The sequence below is a fragment of the Abramis brama genome, assembly GCF_963993115.1.
Source record: "Abramis brama genome assembly, chromosome: 25".
NCBI classification, from domain to species: Eukaryota; Metazoa; Chordata; class Actinopteri; order Cypriniformes; family Leuciscidae; genus Abramis; species Abramis brama.
Genome location: NC_139987.1, coordinates 7,241,100 through 7,255,755, shown reverse-complemented (window position 1 = coordinate 7,255,755; position 14,656 = coordinate 7,241,100). Strand labels below are relative to the sequence as shown.

Genomic DNA, 14,656 nt, shown 5'->3' with positions numbered 1-14,656 from the left:
ATACTTAATAAGTCTGTGGAGCTTGTGGCTGGATGCTCACCCTGGCTGGAGGCTGGTCGTGATTGACTGAGTCCGTACGTGCTGAGAACGCTGCACTACGTTATTTGCGTACAACACAACTTAAAACGTCACACACGTAGCCAACTTTTCGGCTTTCGAGCGCGCGTACAGTTTTAGTGAGGATCCTAAGCACAGTTTTATAAACGAGACCCCAGGTTAAACCATGCAGCTAGTGACCAATTTAGACCAGCTAATCACCAGCTTAAACCAGCTAATGACTAAACTGCCTAATGAGTAGTTTAGACCAGATGTTGACTGCCAGCTATCTGAACTGATGTTGAAAAGACATCAAATTGATGTCAAAATCAACGTCAAAAAACAGGTCAAATATGCAAATCAATGACGTCAAAACCAATCCATGACATTGATTTGATGTAAACTGAATGTCAAACATATTGACCTGCATATACATAAACCAATTTCAGTGTTGATATTAACTTTCTCTTTTTACCTAATTACCACTGGAAGACATTGCCTTTCAAACTGACCTTAAAATGATATGCAGTACCTTGATCAAGTCTTGACTAACTTTTGACGTCAAATTGATATCAAGGTGCCCCGCTGGGCTTGCTGCTACTTTAGTCTTTGATGAAGAGCTAGGTAATGAATATGAAGCACACTAGTGACAGAATAACTGTGTTGAGACAGAATGGCAGTGTTTGGTATCTAGCACTGATGGCATTGTTGCAACGTATGAACAGCATTTCTGAGTACAGACTAAGCAAGATTGCGAGAATAAGGAACAGACACAACAACAGCGTTTACTAAGGGTATGTTTAAACGACAACATTTTACTAAAAACTGAAAAAATATATTTGTGTTTTTAGCGTAAAGACGTTGTCAAAATTGTCAAAAAGATCGTCATTCACATGGATCCGCGAAAAAAAAAACGGTGTATTATTGATCCCAGGCAAGTGGTTGGCGATGTCACTTTGTAAAGAAACACAGAGCCTATAGACTGAACACGTAATAAACATGTGCATGACGTCACAGTTTTCACAAATTCACGTTTTTTTGTGGTTTACACGGAGACAATAACGGTTATCATTTTAAAACACATTCAATTTGAAAGACGCTTTCAAGTCTTTGCCTTTTCAGGCCCCAAAGACATCATTGACGTGTAAACAAATGACAAAAACGTATTAAAAGTTTTTTGTTTCTAGTTGAAAACAGAGTCATGTAAACGGCCCCTATTAACATAGACCGGCTAATAAACTGGCTAATGACCAGCGAATTATCAGGTTGGATCAGCTAATGACCAACTTAGACCAGCTAATGGCTAGTTCAGACTATCTAATGACTACTTTAGACCATCTTAAATCAGCTAATAACTAGTTTAGACCAGTTAATGTCCACCTCAGACCAGCTAATGACCAGTTTAGACCAGTCAGATATACACAGTTGTAACTATAATAATAAATATAAATCATTGTTTTTATTTTTATTTATTGATATTTTTGAATTGTGTATACGTTTGTAAAAATGCACATAGGCTAGCTATATAATATTACTAATGCCTAAAACTGTTTTCTTCTATACTAATTCAGCTACTTCTGAGTAAGGAAGAATCCTCCCCTCTAATGCCCAGCTAAACCCTCCCTCGACACTCACCGTCACCCATCATGCTCTCAAATACGCATTGCAAACTCAAACAAGAAGTTAAGACATAAGGTGTGATATCTGTAGACTTGCACTGAGACATTGGCTTTGCAGCAGAGGAAATGCCCTCTAGCTCACTCTGAGAGTAATTGAATCGAGTCTTTGCCTCCAGAGAGTCAGTCTGCTGCTCAGTTGAGTGTTTGCGCTTCCAAGGGAAGGAGCCTCGTATCCAGACTCTGACAGGGAACCGGGAAGATGCTTTCTGGAGTCTATCATTTCACGCTTGCGGCGCTTCTGGGTAAGTTTTTCTTTTATTGTGTCCTATTTGATGTGGTTACTGTTACATGAGTGGTATTGTGTGAAAAACCCGAGAGCGAAACTGTGCGCGTTATTTATTCGGTGCATCATTCCATATTCTGAGGACCATAGGCATACATCATCTATTATTGACGATCTGGTTTAAGCCTATATCGACTTTTCCCTAATACGGTCTGTTAAGATATTCTGAACATAATTCATTGTTATGTATTTTGTAGACGTATATAACGTTACTTAAGTGCTTATTTACGCGGCGTTTTTGCGCTTCACACCACGTCCATGCTTGTACAGTGTGTATAAAATATTTCCCTCACAATGCACTTTTAGTCTCACGTTTAAAGCAAGTGGACATATCTCTTGGTTAATGACATTTTGATATTGCTTTTCTATATTATTATCACCATTACACTGACATACTGCATTCTGAGTTACAGTGAATTTTAAAGGTGCACTCTGTATTTTTTTGCTAGTTAAAAAATGTGTAATCACTAAGAAATGAATATAATAAAAAAATAAATAAAAAAATAAAAAAAAATCTCACATAAAGACTCATCAGTCTTCTATAAAAAGCTGTTTTATTCTATAAAGCAGGTTTATGCCAGCTGCCCTGTTGGGATCACACCTGCTGTCTTGTGCAATTAAAGAAGTTATTAGTTATTATTTTATAACAACAACATTATTATGTTTAATTTATATGGCACTTTCAGCCAGAGTGTAAACAAACTTCATACATCCAAGTCAATAGGTGTCAGTATAAAGTCCATTCAACTATTGGAATGAATTAAAGCCATCTAAACAAAAAATAAAAACTTACCGAGGGGACCTTTTAATATAAATCAACATTTTGGCTGTTGTTCATGAAGCTTGCATATTGACAACTTTTAAATCACCTTTCCTGTAAAATGTAATTAATGTTATTAAATGGCAACTTTTTATGAGGAATAGTAGTCAATGTTCCCTCACTGTTTAACCAAATGAAGAGAGCTCCTCAGATGTGTCCTTGGGTTCAGTCTTAGGAATGCATGTGATGCAGGCGCATGACGTGCGTTAAGGAATTAAGTTGTGGATGCAGCTGCAGATAGAGGTTCACATTGACTCACATTAGGTGCATGCTCATCACACACTGTTGTTTCATTCATACACTTAACTCTAGTCAAGTCTCTATATTGGTTAGCACACTTGGTGGTCCCTACCTGTATAAACAACATTGAAAATGCTTAGATGGTACTGTGAAGCATTCAGTAATTCACCATGATACCTTTTGGTGGTCTTATGTTAGTATACTGTAGGTCTTGTCCTTCACCTGCGCTTAGATCCTGCTAGTTTACAGATCAGCACCCTTGTGGACAACAGGGAAAATCCATGTTCGGCTATGAGAGCGTCTCTTCCAGATCCCCAAAGACCCAGATGTGGTTATTGCTGTGGCGACATTTAATCCGTGTGAATTCCTAATGGAGATGAACGTGCAAGTGTTTTTGGTTTGAGACCAGAAAATTCATCTGTTTTCAGTCAGCAGTGTATATGGATGTGTGGGACATCAAAGACATACATATCACATACATGTCTAAAGGGTGTGGAACATGGTATAAAAAGCTGTATTGTGTATATAGATTGGGTAATTATGACCGCCGCTAGCGTAGCTAGCGAAAGCGGTCATATAGGGATTGTCAAAGTTTTTTTTTTTTTTTTTTTTTCGTCATCTACTGAATTTTTCGTCAACGATACCAGGGACACCGAAACACCGGGGAACATGAAATTTGGTGGGCATGTAGCCCCACTAGACTTTTACGGAAAAATTTCGTTTGGTCCCCGGGGGCCACTCCCCCCCCCCCGCGCTGGGCCCCCCCAAACCCAAAAAATGCAGTTTTTCCTAAATAACTACCTGAACTGTGGCACCGAGGATTAAGAAATTTTTATGGTATGTTGGTCTTAAGGGCCCACATCAACCTAGCCCATAATCACTCATTTGTGATTTGCGCCCCTCCCATAAAAAATGAAAATGCAATATTATTCTGCTTTAATCGCCCCTATCTTCAGTTGAGATGTTCAGAACTGCACCATATTTCATGTGTATGATTAACTTGACATCCTCTGGGGGTATGCTAAGTTTCGTAGAATTTCATCCATGGGGGGGTATAAAATAAATTCATTTATGTGCACATTTAGTGACTGTACACTCATCGGCCTGTAGATGGTGGTGTTGAGCGAAGGGTTGCTGGTTTAGGATGATACTGTCACACACACACATGCAGGAATACAAACAAACGCAAGCATGCACACACACTGACATCCACACGCACAGACACACACCCATACACACACATACAAATCCACATGCACAGACACACACACACAAACACATACGCGCACACACATGTACGCACGCATACATACACGCACAGACACACACACACACAGACACACACATACACACACACATACACACCCGCACAGACAGACATGCACATACTACTACTTTTTTTAGGTATATACATAAACACGCAATACAGCCAAATTGCTCCACGTCATTTATTTTTGTGGAAAGCCAGTGCAGGCCTGAGCGGCGGTCATATTTTGTTCCGCCATGCGGTACATCTAGTTTCTTTATAAATAATTTTTTCACAATATCTTTAGGTGTGGCTGTTAAGTCAGTGGAGATATATTTTATTATATTTGTTATAATTAGCTTGCTTACAGTACTGTTTTCTAAATTGGATAAGTACATAAAATTTAATAAACAAAAAACGTAAAATTTAAAAACAGTTTTTTGTTTGTATTTTTAGATCATGACTTTTCTGTAATATTATGTTGATAAATGGTGCATACAATGACTTAAAACTCCCTTAAAATTCTAAAATATATATATTTTTCTAATATTTATTACAATAGCCTACTGTGGATGTATATACCGCCTATATTTTACAACTAATGTTTGTATATTTTACTTATATTACTAATATTTACTATATTGTAGACTAATGCATACATTAAAGTTCATTTTGTGAATGCTGAGATTTTTTTCCATGGATTAGCGGTGTGTCCAGTTTATCTCCAGGCTTTGATAGGAATGCATTCCTTCTGCGTGCGCTTTATGTACAAAATGCCTGCACTGTCTCAGATAAATAATGAATTCATCGAATGCTTAAAGGACAAATCCAGTGAAAAATGAACCTAGGGGTAATTAACACATGGTTACCGAGTCGATCGTTCCCTGCGATGCGTTTTCATGAAAATCGAATGTATAGAGTTTTATCTTTAAAAACAGATTAGCTCATAACAGTAGTATATGGGGCACAGAGTAAGTAAAAGTAAATCGAAAAAAAAGTAAAACGCTGTTCGTGGCTCGATTAGTCGAGACTGTTTTCCAAGATGGCTCCTGCATGTAAACGCTTAATGTACTGTCTTTATAAAGTATCTTCTTATTAAACTGTCTGTACACTTACAAAGTTCTCAATGCTTCGGTTTGCATGTAGGGACCCTCATTATGCTACCGTGTTAGTGTGAGGCTATTTTGAGCCTTGTTAGTGGTATTAACTAGCGATTTACTTTTACTTACTCTGTGCCCCATATACTACTGCTATGAGCTAATCTGTTTTTATAGATAAAACTCTATACATTCGATTTTCATGAAAACGCATCGCAGGGAACGATCGACTCGGTAACCATGTGTTAATTACCCCTAGGTTCATTTTTCACTGGATTTGTCCTTTAACAGATTCATAACAACGGAACGGTTTGTTTATGAATTTAAAGACATAGTTCAACCCAATATGAAAATGTCATCATTTACTCACCCTCATTTCTTTCTTCCGTGTAACACAAAATAAGATATTTTGAAAAATGTGAAACTTTGTTTTGGACCCCATTGACTTTTACTGTAAGGACAAAAACATTTATAAAAATATATTATTTTATGTTTCGCAGAATAAAGAAATGAGGGCAGAATTTTATTATTTTTGGATCAACTATCCCTTAACACATCTTCAGCGCAGACTCATTAACCTCGTTTCACTTCATTGAGTGATTTGTTTTTTGGCCTGCGCATCTAAAATGACTAACTGTAGATTCATTTCAGCCTTTTTCATCTAATTTAATAATGTGCACCAAAAATAGAGTCATTAGGAGATGAATGGTCAAGTGTAGAGTGAGGCGGGCTGAAGTTAGCCATCTACCACTCCCCTCTCGCTGGCATTAAGAAGATCTCCACAGTTATAAATCTAGAGGACTTACTGGCAAGGGCTTCAAATCTCCCAGAAGACCTTGCTTTGAACTGTCTTCTTCCATACTTGGAAACATCGAAATGGCATTCCATTACATGCAGACAAGCCCCAGTCCCCTCAAAGGAAACACTCTGACTCATAATTATAGCAGAAGATGGTTGTCGACAGTGGACATGGTTCATACTGCACTGCTCCTAAGAGAAATAATATCCAGACCTGGCAAATTTGGAGTTGATGGTACCCAAAGAGGAGTTCATGAGCAGGTTGTTCATGGAAAATATCATAGTGGCATCAATAAAGTTTGGCAAACCGCTTAGTTTTTCTGAGAACTGGCACAGAATGGGCAGTTCAGTTTAAATGATTATAATATAATTACTGCTTTGGTGAGCCTCCAACTTAAACAACTATTCAAACAGCTACTGTGAAAACATTCACATTGAATATGATACATGACTACGCGATCTGGAACGTTTCTTATTGTTGAGATAAGGCTCGTTTTCTTGCTATTATGACATGATCACAGGAAGTATTCCGTGTTCCAGGGTATTTTAAACATTCTTGCTTGCTGGGAAAACTGCTCCTGTCATCTGCTTTGTGCCAGTAGGCTGTCAAGAGCTGGAAAAGTACTGCTTGGTTGTTTGGGCGAGTGAACCGGAGGCTGGCACATCTCTCTCTCTGCTGCTCCATTCCTCTGATCCATCAGATATGCCAGTGACTGAAGTTTCTAATCCCATCTGCACATACTTAGCTTCCAGAGCTTCAAAAACATCTCCAAATTTGATCTACAAGTGACTTTGAAAGGAAAATCATGTCTTTCGTTTCTAGTTGGTCAAAAAACAAATGCGCTTATAGAATGACATAAGGTTAGTTATCTTCAATTAGGGGTAGTTCACCAAAAAAAATACAAAGTCCTGAAACTCTAGATGGCACAGTGGGCTGATAGGTCCTTAACTCAATCTGTTTGCAATCACATCATTCTCTATAGGGCACAGCTGATTGGTTCCTGCTGTATCAGTAGCCAATGAGCTGTTCAACCTTTAAATGGTCAGCATTTGCTGTAGCAGTTGCAGCGCGCTTTCAGAAACCCTCCACCTTCCCCAGCTCCACCTGTATAGATCTGCTACTGGTAATTCATGTATACTATTGTTAAACAGCAGCAGCATGTCTTATTTGCTCACAACAGCATGCCATGTGTGTATTAGCAGTAGCAAGTCCCGTACTTGATCTGCAGCAGCAGCAATAACCAACAGCAGCAGCAGCGTAGCAGATCTATTCCACCAAGACCAAACACATCAGTACTGTCATATCCATTACCATGCCACACACTCCAAGAGTTGTCAAGACAGAAATAAAAATTCTGTCATAATTTACTCACCCTTATGTCGTTTCAAACCTGTATGACTTTCTTTCAAACAAATGTATTTTGAAGAATGTTGTATGTGATTTTGTCCATACAATGAAAGTCAATGGGGTCCAAAACAACACAGGACTCCATTGATGTTAATTGTAACACTTTATTTTGATGGTCCCTTTTGAACATTCTGTTGACTATAAGTAGCTTTGCAACTACATGTCAACTAACTTTCATTAGAGTATTAGTAGACTGTCTGCTTAATGTCTACTAACTCTTTATTGTGATGCTCCTCCAACAGACACTCTACTGACTATAAGTAACTTTGCAACTACATGTCAACTTATTCTAACCCTAACCCTACCAGTCTACGAATACTCTACTAACACTCTAATGAGAGTTAGTAGACATGTAGGTGTGACGCTACTTATAGTCAACAGAATGTGTTAAAGGGACCATCAAAATAAAGTGAAACCCTGGTTTTTTTTTTTTGGTTTTTTTTTTCAACAGAAGAAAGTCATAATGGTTTGGAACGACATGAACTGAACTTTTCTTATGAATAGTGCATCTGCTCAGTTTCTTATTTGAGAGTTTCTTACATGTTTGAAACACACAACTGGGATCTCAAACACTTACTTTAACTTCAAAAAAAGATACATAGGAAGTGACACTTCTGAGACCGGAAGACTATCATTGTTAGCATTTAAATCTGCTGAGATCTTTGCACGTCTTTGTAAGAATTACAGTTTGAAAGGAAACTCTGCAGTAGATCTCATTTTCCTGTTCTGCTTTCTGCTAGTGCAAAATTAATGCAATTGCTTAGAAACATTTTACTGAAATTCATATAGTTTCTCAAAACTGTAACCACAAAATCAAAAGTACAAAACTCAAATGTTTATGAAAAAAACTTAAAAATGATCATAAACATCATAAAATAACACTCATTACACACTGTCAGATTTATTAAAAAATAATATGACTATGGCCTCTTACTACTTTTACAGAGCAGCCTCAAGATATGATAAACCTGTCAACATAATACTACAGTAATCTACACAAATTATATTTATGCTAGTAAATTGAAGACTATCAAATTTTTTAAACAATTCTTTAAAATAGTTTTTTTTTTAAGCTTACATTACTGGGTAAATTAAGCATCATTTAATGAAAAGTAGCTTTGCAACTATCAGTTTGTAGTGCATGAACGTCACAACTTCCTGAATGTTACATTAATGTGATGAAAACTGTAAAAAAGCACATTTTTGAAACAAAATACTGTAAATTATATTTCTTAAATAGTATGAGACACAGTTTATATGACAAATATGCAATTACGTTTATTTTGAATCAGCATATTGTCTCTTGCCAGGAGACAAGTTGCTGTACTGCATCTCTCTTGTTTCTGTCATATTCTAGCTTTCCATAGAAAAGGTCAACTACAGTAGCACAGATCACATCAGACACAAATGTTTGGGTGTTACATACCAGGAAGGAGCCAGACAGTTAGAGGGTTGGGGGTGAGAAGTGAGAGGGATTTGTGATGTCAGATCTGTGATGCCGTTTCTTGTTCTTTTTAAAGCAGCATTCCTCAAAATGAGTTCTGTAGTAATGAAACATTACAGGGTAAACCCCTGTTCTCCCATTAAATGTTCAACATAACCAGACAGACATTTTGAAGCATCTTTAAAACATAACCCGAGGGACACAACCTGGTGACCTCACTCTCAAAGGCCATAAACCTCACAGCATAAAAATAATAAGAGGGAACTGATTCTATACAGGCGCTATTTCACCCATGTGTCGCTGTTTATGAGCTGGCTGGGAAACTGTGAACATCGTAGTATAGGAGTATCAGATTCAGGACAGTTGACAGAACTGTCAAATTCCATGTTGGGTGTTTTTGCTGTCACTACGACTTGCATTTTTTTATCATGTTTTCATGCAAATGTAAACTTTTGTTTTTCTGTTATGTTTTGAACACCACTATTTATTGATTGATTTTTGTTTTTTTCAATGTAAATAAGCAGTGAAACATAATTTAGCTGATATAGTGTGTGGGATTTCCCAGCGTCTCTTTCTGCAGGTTAGTTCGTTATGCCAGTAGGTGGCGACAAGTTACTATAAGTGAGTCATTGAATCATTCATTCAACCGATTCGTTAAAAACTCCTGATTCATGGTTGGCTGCATCCGAATGCTCATACATTACGTACTATAAAAAACAGTAATTAATAGAATTCATAAAACAGTTTGTGAAAAGTAAATGACCTATTACTTCCGGAGAAATTCTGAAGCGCGTATGATAGACACTTTACTATCCTATGAGGCCACGGGAGAAGAGTTGTGAAGTAGCAGTGAAGTAACGCAACTAATGTAGGTCAGATGACAGTGACAACATTCATACTACACACCTTTATACTATATAGAATATACTTTTTTAATGTTCATGAAGGAATTACTTTTATTAATTATTCAAAAGAAGTACATATTTGAAAGCAATGCCGTTTCGGACGCAGTTTTTAAGAATAAGTCATTGAATCATTCATTCAACCAGTTTGTTCAAAACCACTGATTCATTCTGTATTCATTCACTACTGTGTCACTCTTTCACTATAGCTGCTGTTTGGAATTGCTTTTGTTGGCAGACAAAGTAACTCTCAATATTGTGTCTAAAATCAAAATGTAAGTAACTCAATGTTAACTTCTTGTTTATTGAACTGATGAAAAAAGAGAAAAAGAGAATCCAGATACTTATTCCCTAATTCCCTAATAATTCACGTGTATTTCCCCTTTAAATAACATGAAAAAAATATTTGTTTATATATATATATATATATATATATATCTTTTTATATAACTATACGTAACTAATATAAAATATAGTGGGCTGTATTTAGGACGACAGTGCAAGAGAAAGCTAAACAATGTTCATCTTTATGAGCCTTTTTTATCTGTCATGTGATTGAACTTCACAGGGTGTTTGCGAAGAAAAGGCAAGAATGCCCCTATTATGATCACATTATCTGAAATATAAGTGCTAGAACAAATAGCATATCTCTTCTATACGCATAAAAGTAAATCTTTTAGCCTATTAATAATGTTGACGTGCTGCACGACAACACAGAGCTCTTGTTTTATCAAGCCTCTAAGGCGCACTAAATAGAAACATCATCATTTATCTTGCCATATCAATGGTTGTTGCTACTGTGTCTGTATAATGATATCTGAAATGTGTGCTTACCATATATTTGCATTTGCTGCCAGTCTATAAAATACTGCAGTTTTTTTTCCCCATCTCACCATAATATTTAGCTTGAACTTTGCCCTCAGAGACTTCATCCCCAAACTCACATGAATCAAGTACCATCCGGGACAACTAGGCAAGCTTTGAGTTGAACGGCCACTCCAGCTGTGAGACATAAGTCAGTCCATGTACATGATGTAGGACTGTTAATTTCAGCAGCATGTAAAACGGCAGTCTCAGGGAATGTTGGCATTCAGCACAGCTCCAGGAAGTGAACTGGATAATGTCTGCTGCAGTGAATCGAACTCCCCTCCAGCGGGACAGCAGAACAAGCTAACTGTTTCCAGAGCCGTGCTATAGCACATGTGACATTCTGTGATTAGCCACGGGGATGTTTCAATTTAATCTGATGCTGCAGATAGACAGACTAACCTTTTCCTTTTGGAAGGAGGGCAGCGCTATTTATTTGACCTAATTTGCAATAATTGCTAAAACATCTATTTTGTCGCTAATGTTGCTTTCTGATTGGAGGGGATCTCAGAATCTGAATATGTCAATGTCCTGGATAATCAAACACAGATTTTTTTTGTCTGGTCAGAAAATATATTTATTTATATAGTTGTTCAGTCTAGAAAAGAGGGTGCAGGGCAGGCTAATAGGCCCTTTACATGCCATCTGCACGAAATTACATCATTACCGCATGACACAAGCTGATTGGCCTCTGGTGATCCTGCAGCCAATGAGATTGCTTCCTCAACATTTAAATTGTCTGGTTCATTGTTTGCTGTAAGCTAGCGCTGCAGCACTCAGAAGTCCTCTGACACCTTCCACCTCCCCCAGCTCCACCTGTCTAGATCTGCTACGGGATTTACAGTATGGATGTCTATTTATGCAGCGGCAGCATATCTTACATGCTCACAGAAGTGTGTCTGTGTATCTATTAGCAGAAGCAAGTCCATATTTGTTTTGTAGCAGATATAATCCACCAAGAGCAAATACATTAACATTGCCATATACAATAACAAGCTAAAACTAGAAAAAAAAAGTTTGTTGAGACAAACTTTAAGTTGGCTTGAGAAAGCCGGACCAGAGAGTTTGAAGACGTTAAAAGTAGTTAGAAGTTTAAAGTAGTTAGGAGTTTTAAGTAGTTTGAAGTTTAAAGTAGTGTAAATTTTGATTGATAAATTAGTTAGAAAGAAAGAATAGTTAGAAAGAAAGAAAAAAGATTAGTTAGAAAGAAAAAGAAAGAAAGATTAGTTAGAAAGACATATTAGAAAGAAAGATTAGTTAGAAAGAAAGAAAAAAGATTAGTTAGAAAGAAAAAGATAATTTAAAAAGAAAGATTAGTTAGAAAGATAGATTAGAAAGAAAGATTAGTTAGAAAGAAAGAAAGAATGAAAGAAATAAAGAAAGATAGATTTAGTTAGAAAGAAAGAAAGAAAGAAAGGAAGGAAGGAAGGAAGGAAGGAAGGAAGGAAGGAAGGAAGGAAGGAAGGAAGGAAGGAAGGAAGGAAGAAAGAAAGAAAGAAAGAAAGAAAGAAAGAAAGAAAGAAAGAAAGAAAGAAAGAAAGAAAGAAAGAAAGAAAGAAAGAAAGAAAGAAAGAAAGAAAGAAAGAAAAAGAAAGATGGATTAGTTAAAAATAAAGAAAGATGGATTAGTTAGAAAGAAAGAAAGATGGATTAGTTAAAAAGAAAGAAGGAAAAATAGATTAGTTAGAATGAAAGAAGGATAGATGGATTAGTTAGAAAGAAAGAAAGATGGATTAGTTAGTTAAAAAGAAAGATTAGTTAATTAAAAAAGAAAGATAGATTAGTTAGAACGAAAGATGGATTAGTTAGAGAAATATAGATTAGATAGAAGGATAAATAGATAGATTAGTTAGAAAGATAGATTAGTTAGAAAGAAAGAATGAAAGAAAGATAGATTAGTTAGAAAGAAAGATAGATTAGATAGATAGATTAGTTAGAAAGAAATAAAGATGGATTAGTTAAAAAGAAAGAAAGATAGATTAGTTAGAAAGATAGATTAGTTAGAAAGTTAGAAAGAAAGAAAGAAAGAAAGAAATATTAGTTAGAAAGAAAGAAAGATGGATTAGTTAAAAAGAAAGAAAGATAGATTAGTTAGAAAGAAAGAAAGATAGATTAGTTAGAAAGAAAGATAGATTAGATAGATTAGTTAGAAATAAATAAAGATGGATTAGTTAAAAAGAAAGAAAGATAGATTAGTTAGAAAGTTAGAAAGAAAGAAAGAAAGAAAGAAATATTAGTTAGAAAGAAAGATGGATTAGTTAGAAAGAAAGAAAGATGGATTAGTTAGTTAAAAATAAAGAAAGATGGATTAGTTAGTTAAAAAGAAAGATTAGTTAATTAAAAAAGAAAGATAGATTAGTTAGAACGAAAGATGGATTAGTTAGAGAAATATAGATTAGATAGAAGGATAAATAGATAGATTAGTTAGAAAGATAGATTAGTTAGAAAGAAAGAATGAAAGAAAGATAGATTAGTTAGAATGATAGATAGATAGATAGATAGATAGATAGATAGATAGATAGATAGATAGATAGATAGATAGATAGATAGATAGATAGATAGAATGGTAGTTTAATTGAGTCTAGGGCTTCAGGGATTTTAGATTTGAGTTTTTGGCTTGTGCACTAATGGGACACCGTAGTCAATTTGAGCACTTTGCAATGAAAGTCAATGGGATTTTTATGATGTTTAATATTAATTTTTAAGAAAACTGAAAGTCAAATCAGTCTGAAAAGATATAGCACACCAAGTCAGAACAGTCTGAAGGTCTGACCCGAGTTTGGAGTTTGTAGAGTTAAAGCTCTAGGAGGAGATAGTGTCCCAAATTTCTGAGTAAGAAGAATAATAATAAGTTTAAATACAATATCAGTAAGTTGGCTTTCTCAGGCCAACTTAACTTTTCTGAAAGTTGTCAAGATTGAATAAACAAATGTAAATATATGTATTTATGCAAATATATTTTAAACTTAGCAATACATTTTATATTTGATACATTTTATATTAGCAATATATTTGGCCCATTATTTGTATATTATATATATATTGTCATATGGGATGTCATAACATCAATTGGTTACCTTAAATTGTTTCCTGACTGTATGTGATATTGATAGTAGTCTCTGGCCGTTATTTTTTTTTTGGTTGAGATGCAGGAAGTGACCCGCTTCGCCCCACGATGTGTATTTTTAGTCTCGAAACATTTCTGTGTGATGTTTGAGCAAGCCTGGGTTCCTGGCCCATCTGTGCTCCGTGTGGCTGGACTGTGTGTGGGAACCACAGTTTTCGGGGAGTGTCTGGGTGTGTTTGTGTGTGAGTGTTTGCACAGGGTGGGCGTTTGACAGAACATGATCAGGGGTCTCTCTCCCTGCTAGTGTGGAGGAGACTGGAATAAAAGCTTCTGTAATCAGCAGGGAGCATTATGTCATTCTGTGGGCGTACTTTTTCATGGCCAGTAAAACGCTGGTCCTCCAGAGGACACATCTGAAGGCAGAGTATTCAGGAACAGTATATTGGGCCTGTGTGGTGAATTCACTAAAGAGTTCTGCCACTTTCACATGCGACATTTCAGGCGTATTTACTAATCCCCCGCAATATGTTAAATATTTTATGTTATTCCACATTTCACCCAATGTTGTCCTTCAAACAATGCGCAAATAACAAAGATAGTAAATGTATACATGTAGGCATGCTTTACATTATGTGCAAAAAAAACACCCAATCATTTTTTCCAATCATAGTAACACATTCAAGGTGCATTGTGTAATATTTAGGAGGATCTGTTCACAGAAGTGCAATATCATATACATAACTATGTTTTCAGTGCGTATAAAGACCTT

At 36.1% G+C, this 14,656-nt stretch overlaps 1 protein-coding gene across 1 annotated transcript in view; it reads left to right on the top strand.

Annotated features, from left to right (window-relative positions):
- The first annotated feature begins 1,665 nt into the window (after positions 1 to 1,665).
- itga1 (integrin, alpha 1) overlaps positions 1,666 to 14,656 on the top strand; it is a 52,607-nt gene continuing 39,616 nt past the window's right edge. The window contains exon 1 of the mRNA XM_084104601.1: positions 1,666 to 1,957. Coding sequence (XP_083960727.1) covers positions 1,915 to 1,957 — 43 coding nt within the window. The 5' untranslated portion in view covers positions 1,666 to 1,914. The remainder of the gene's footprint in view (positions 1,958 to 14,656) is intronic.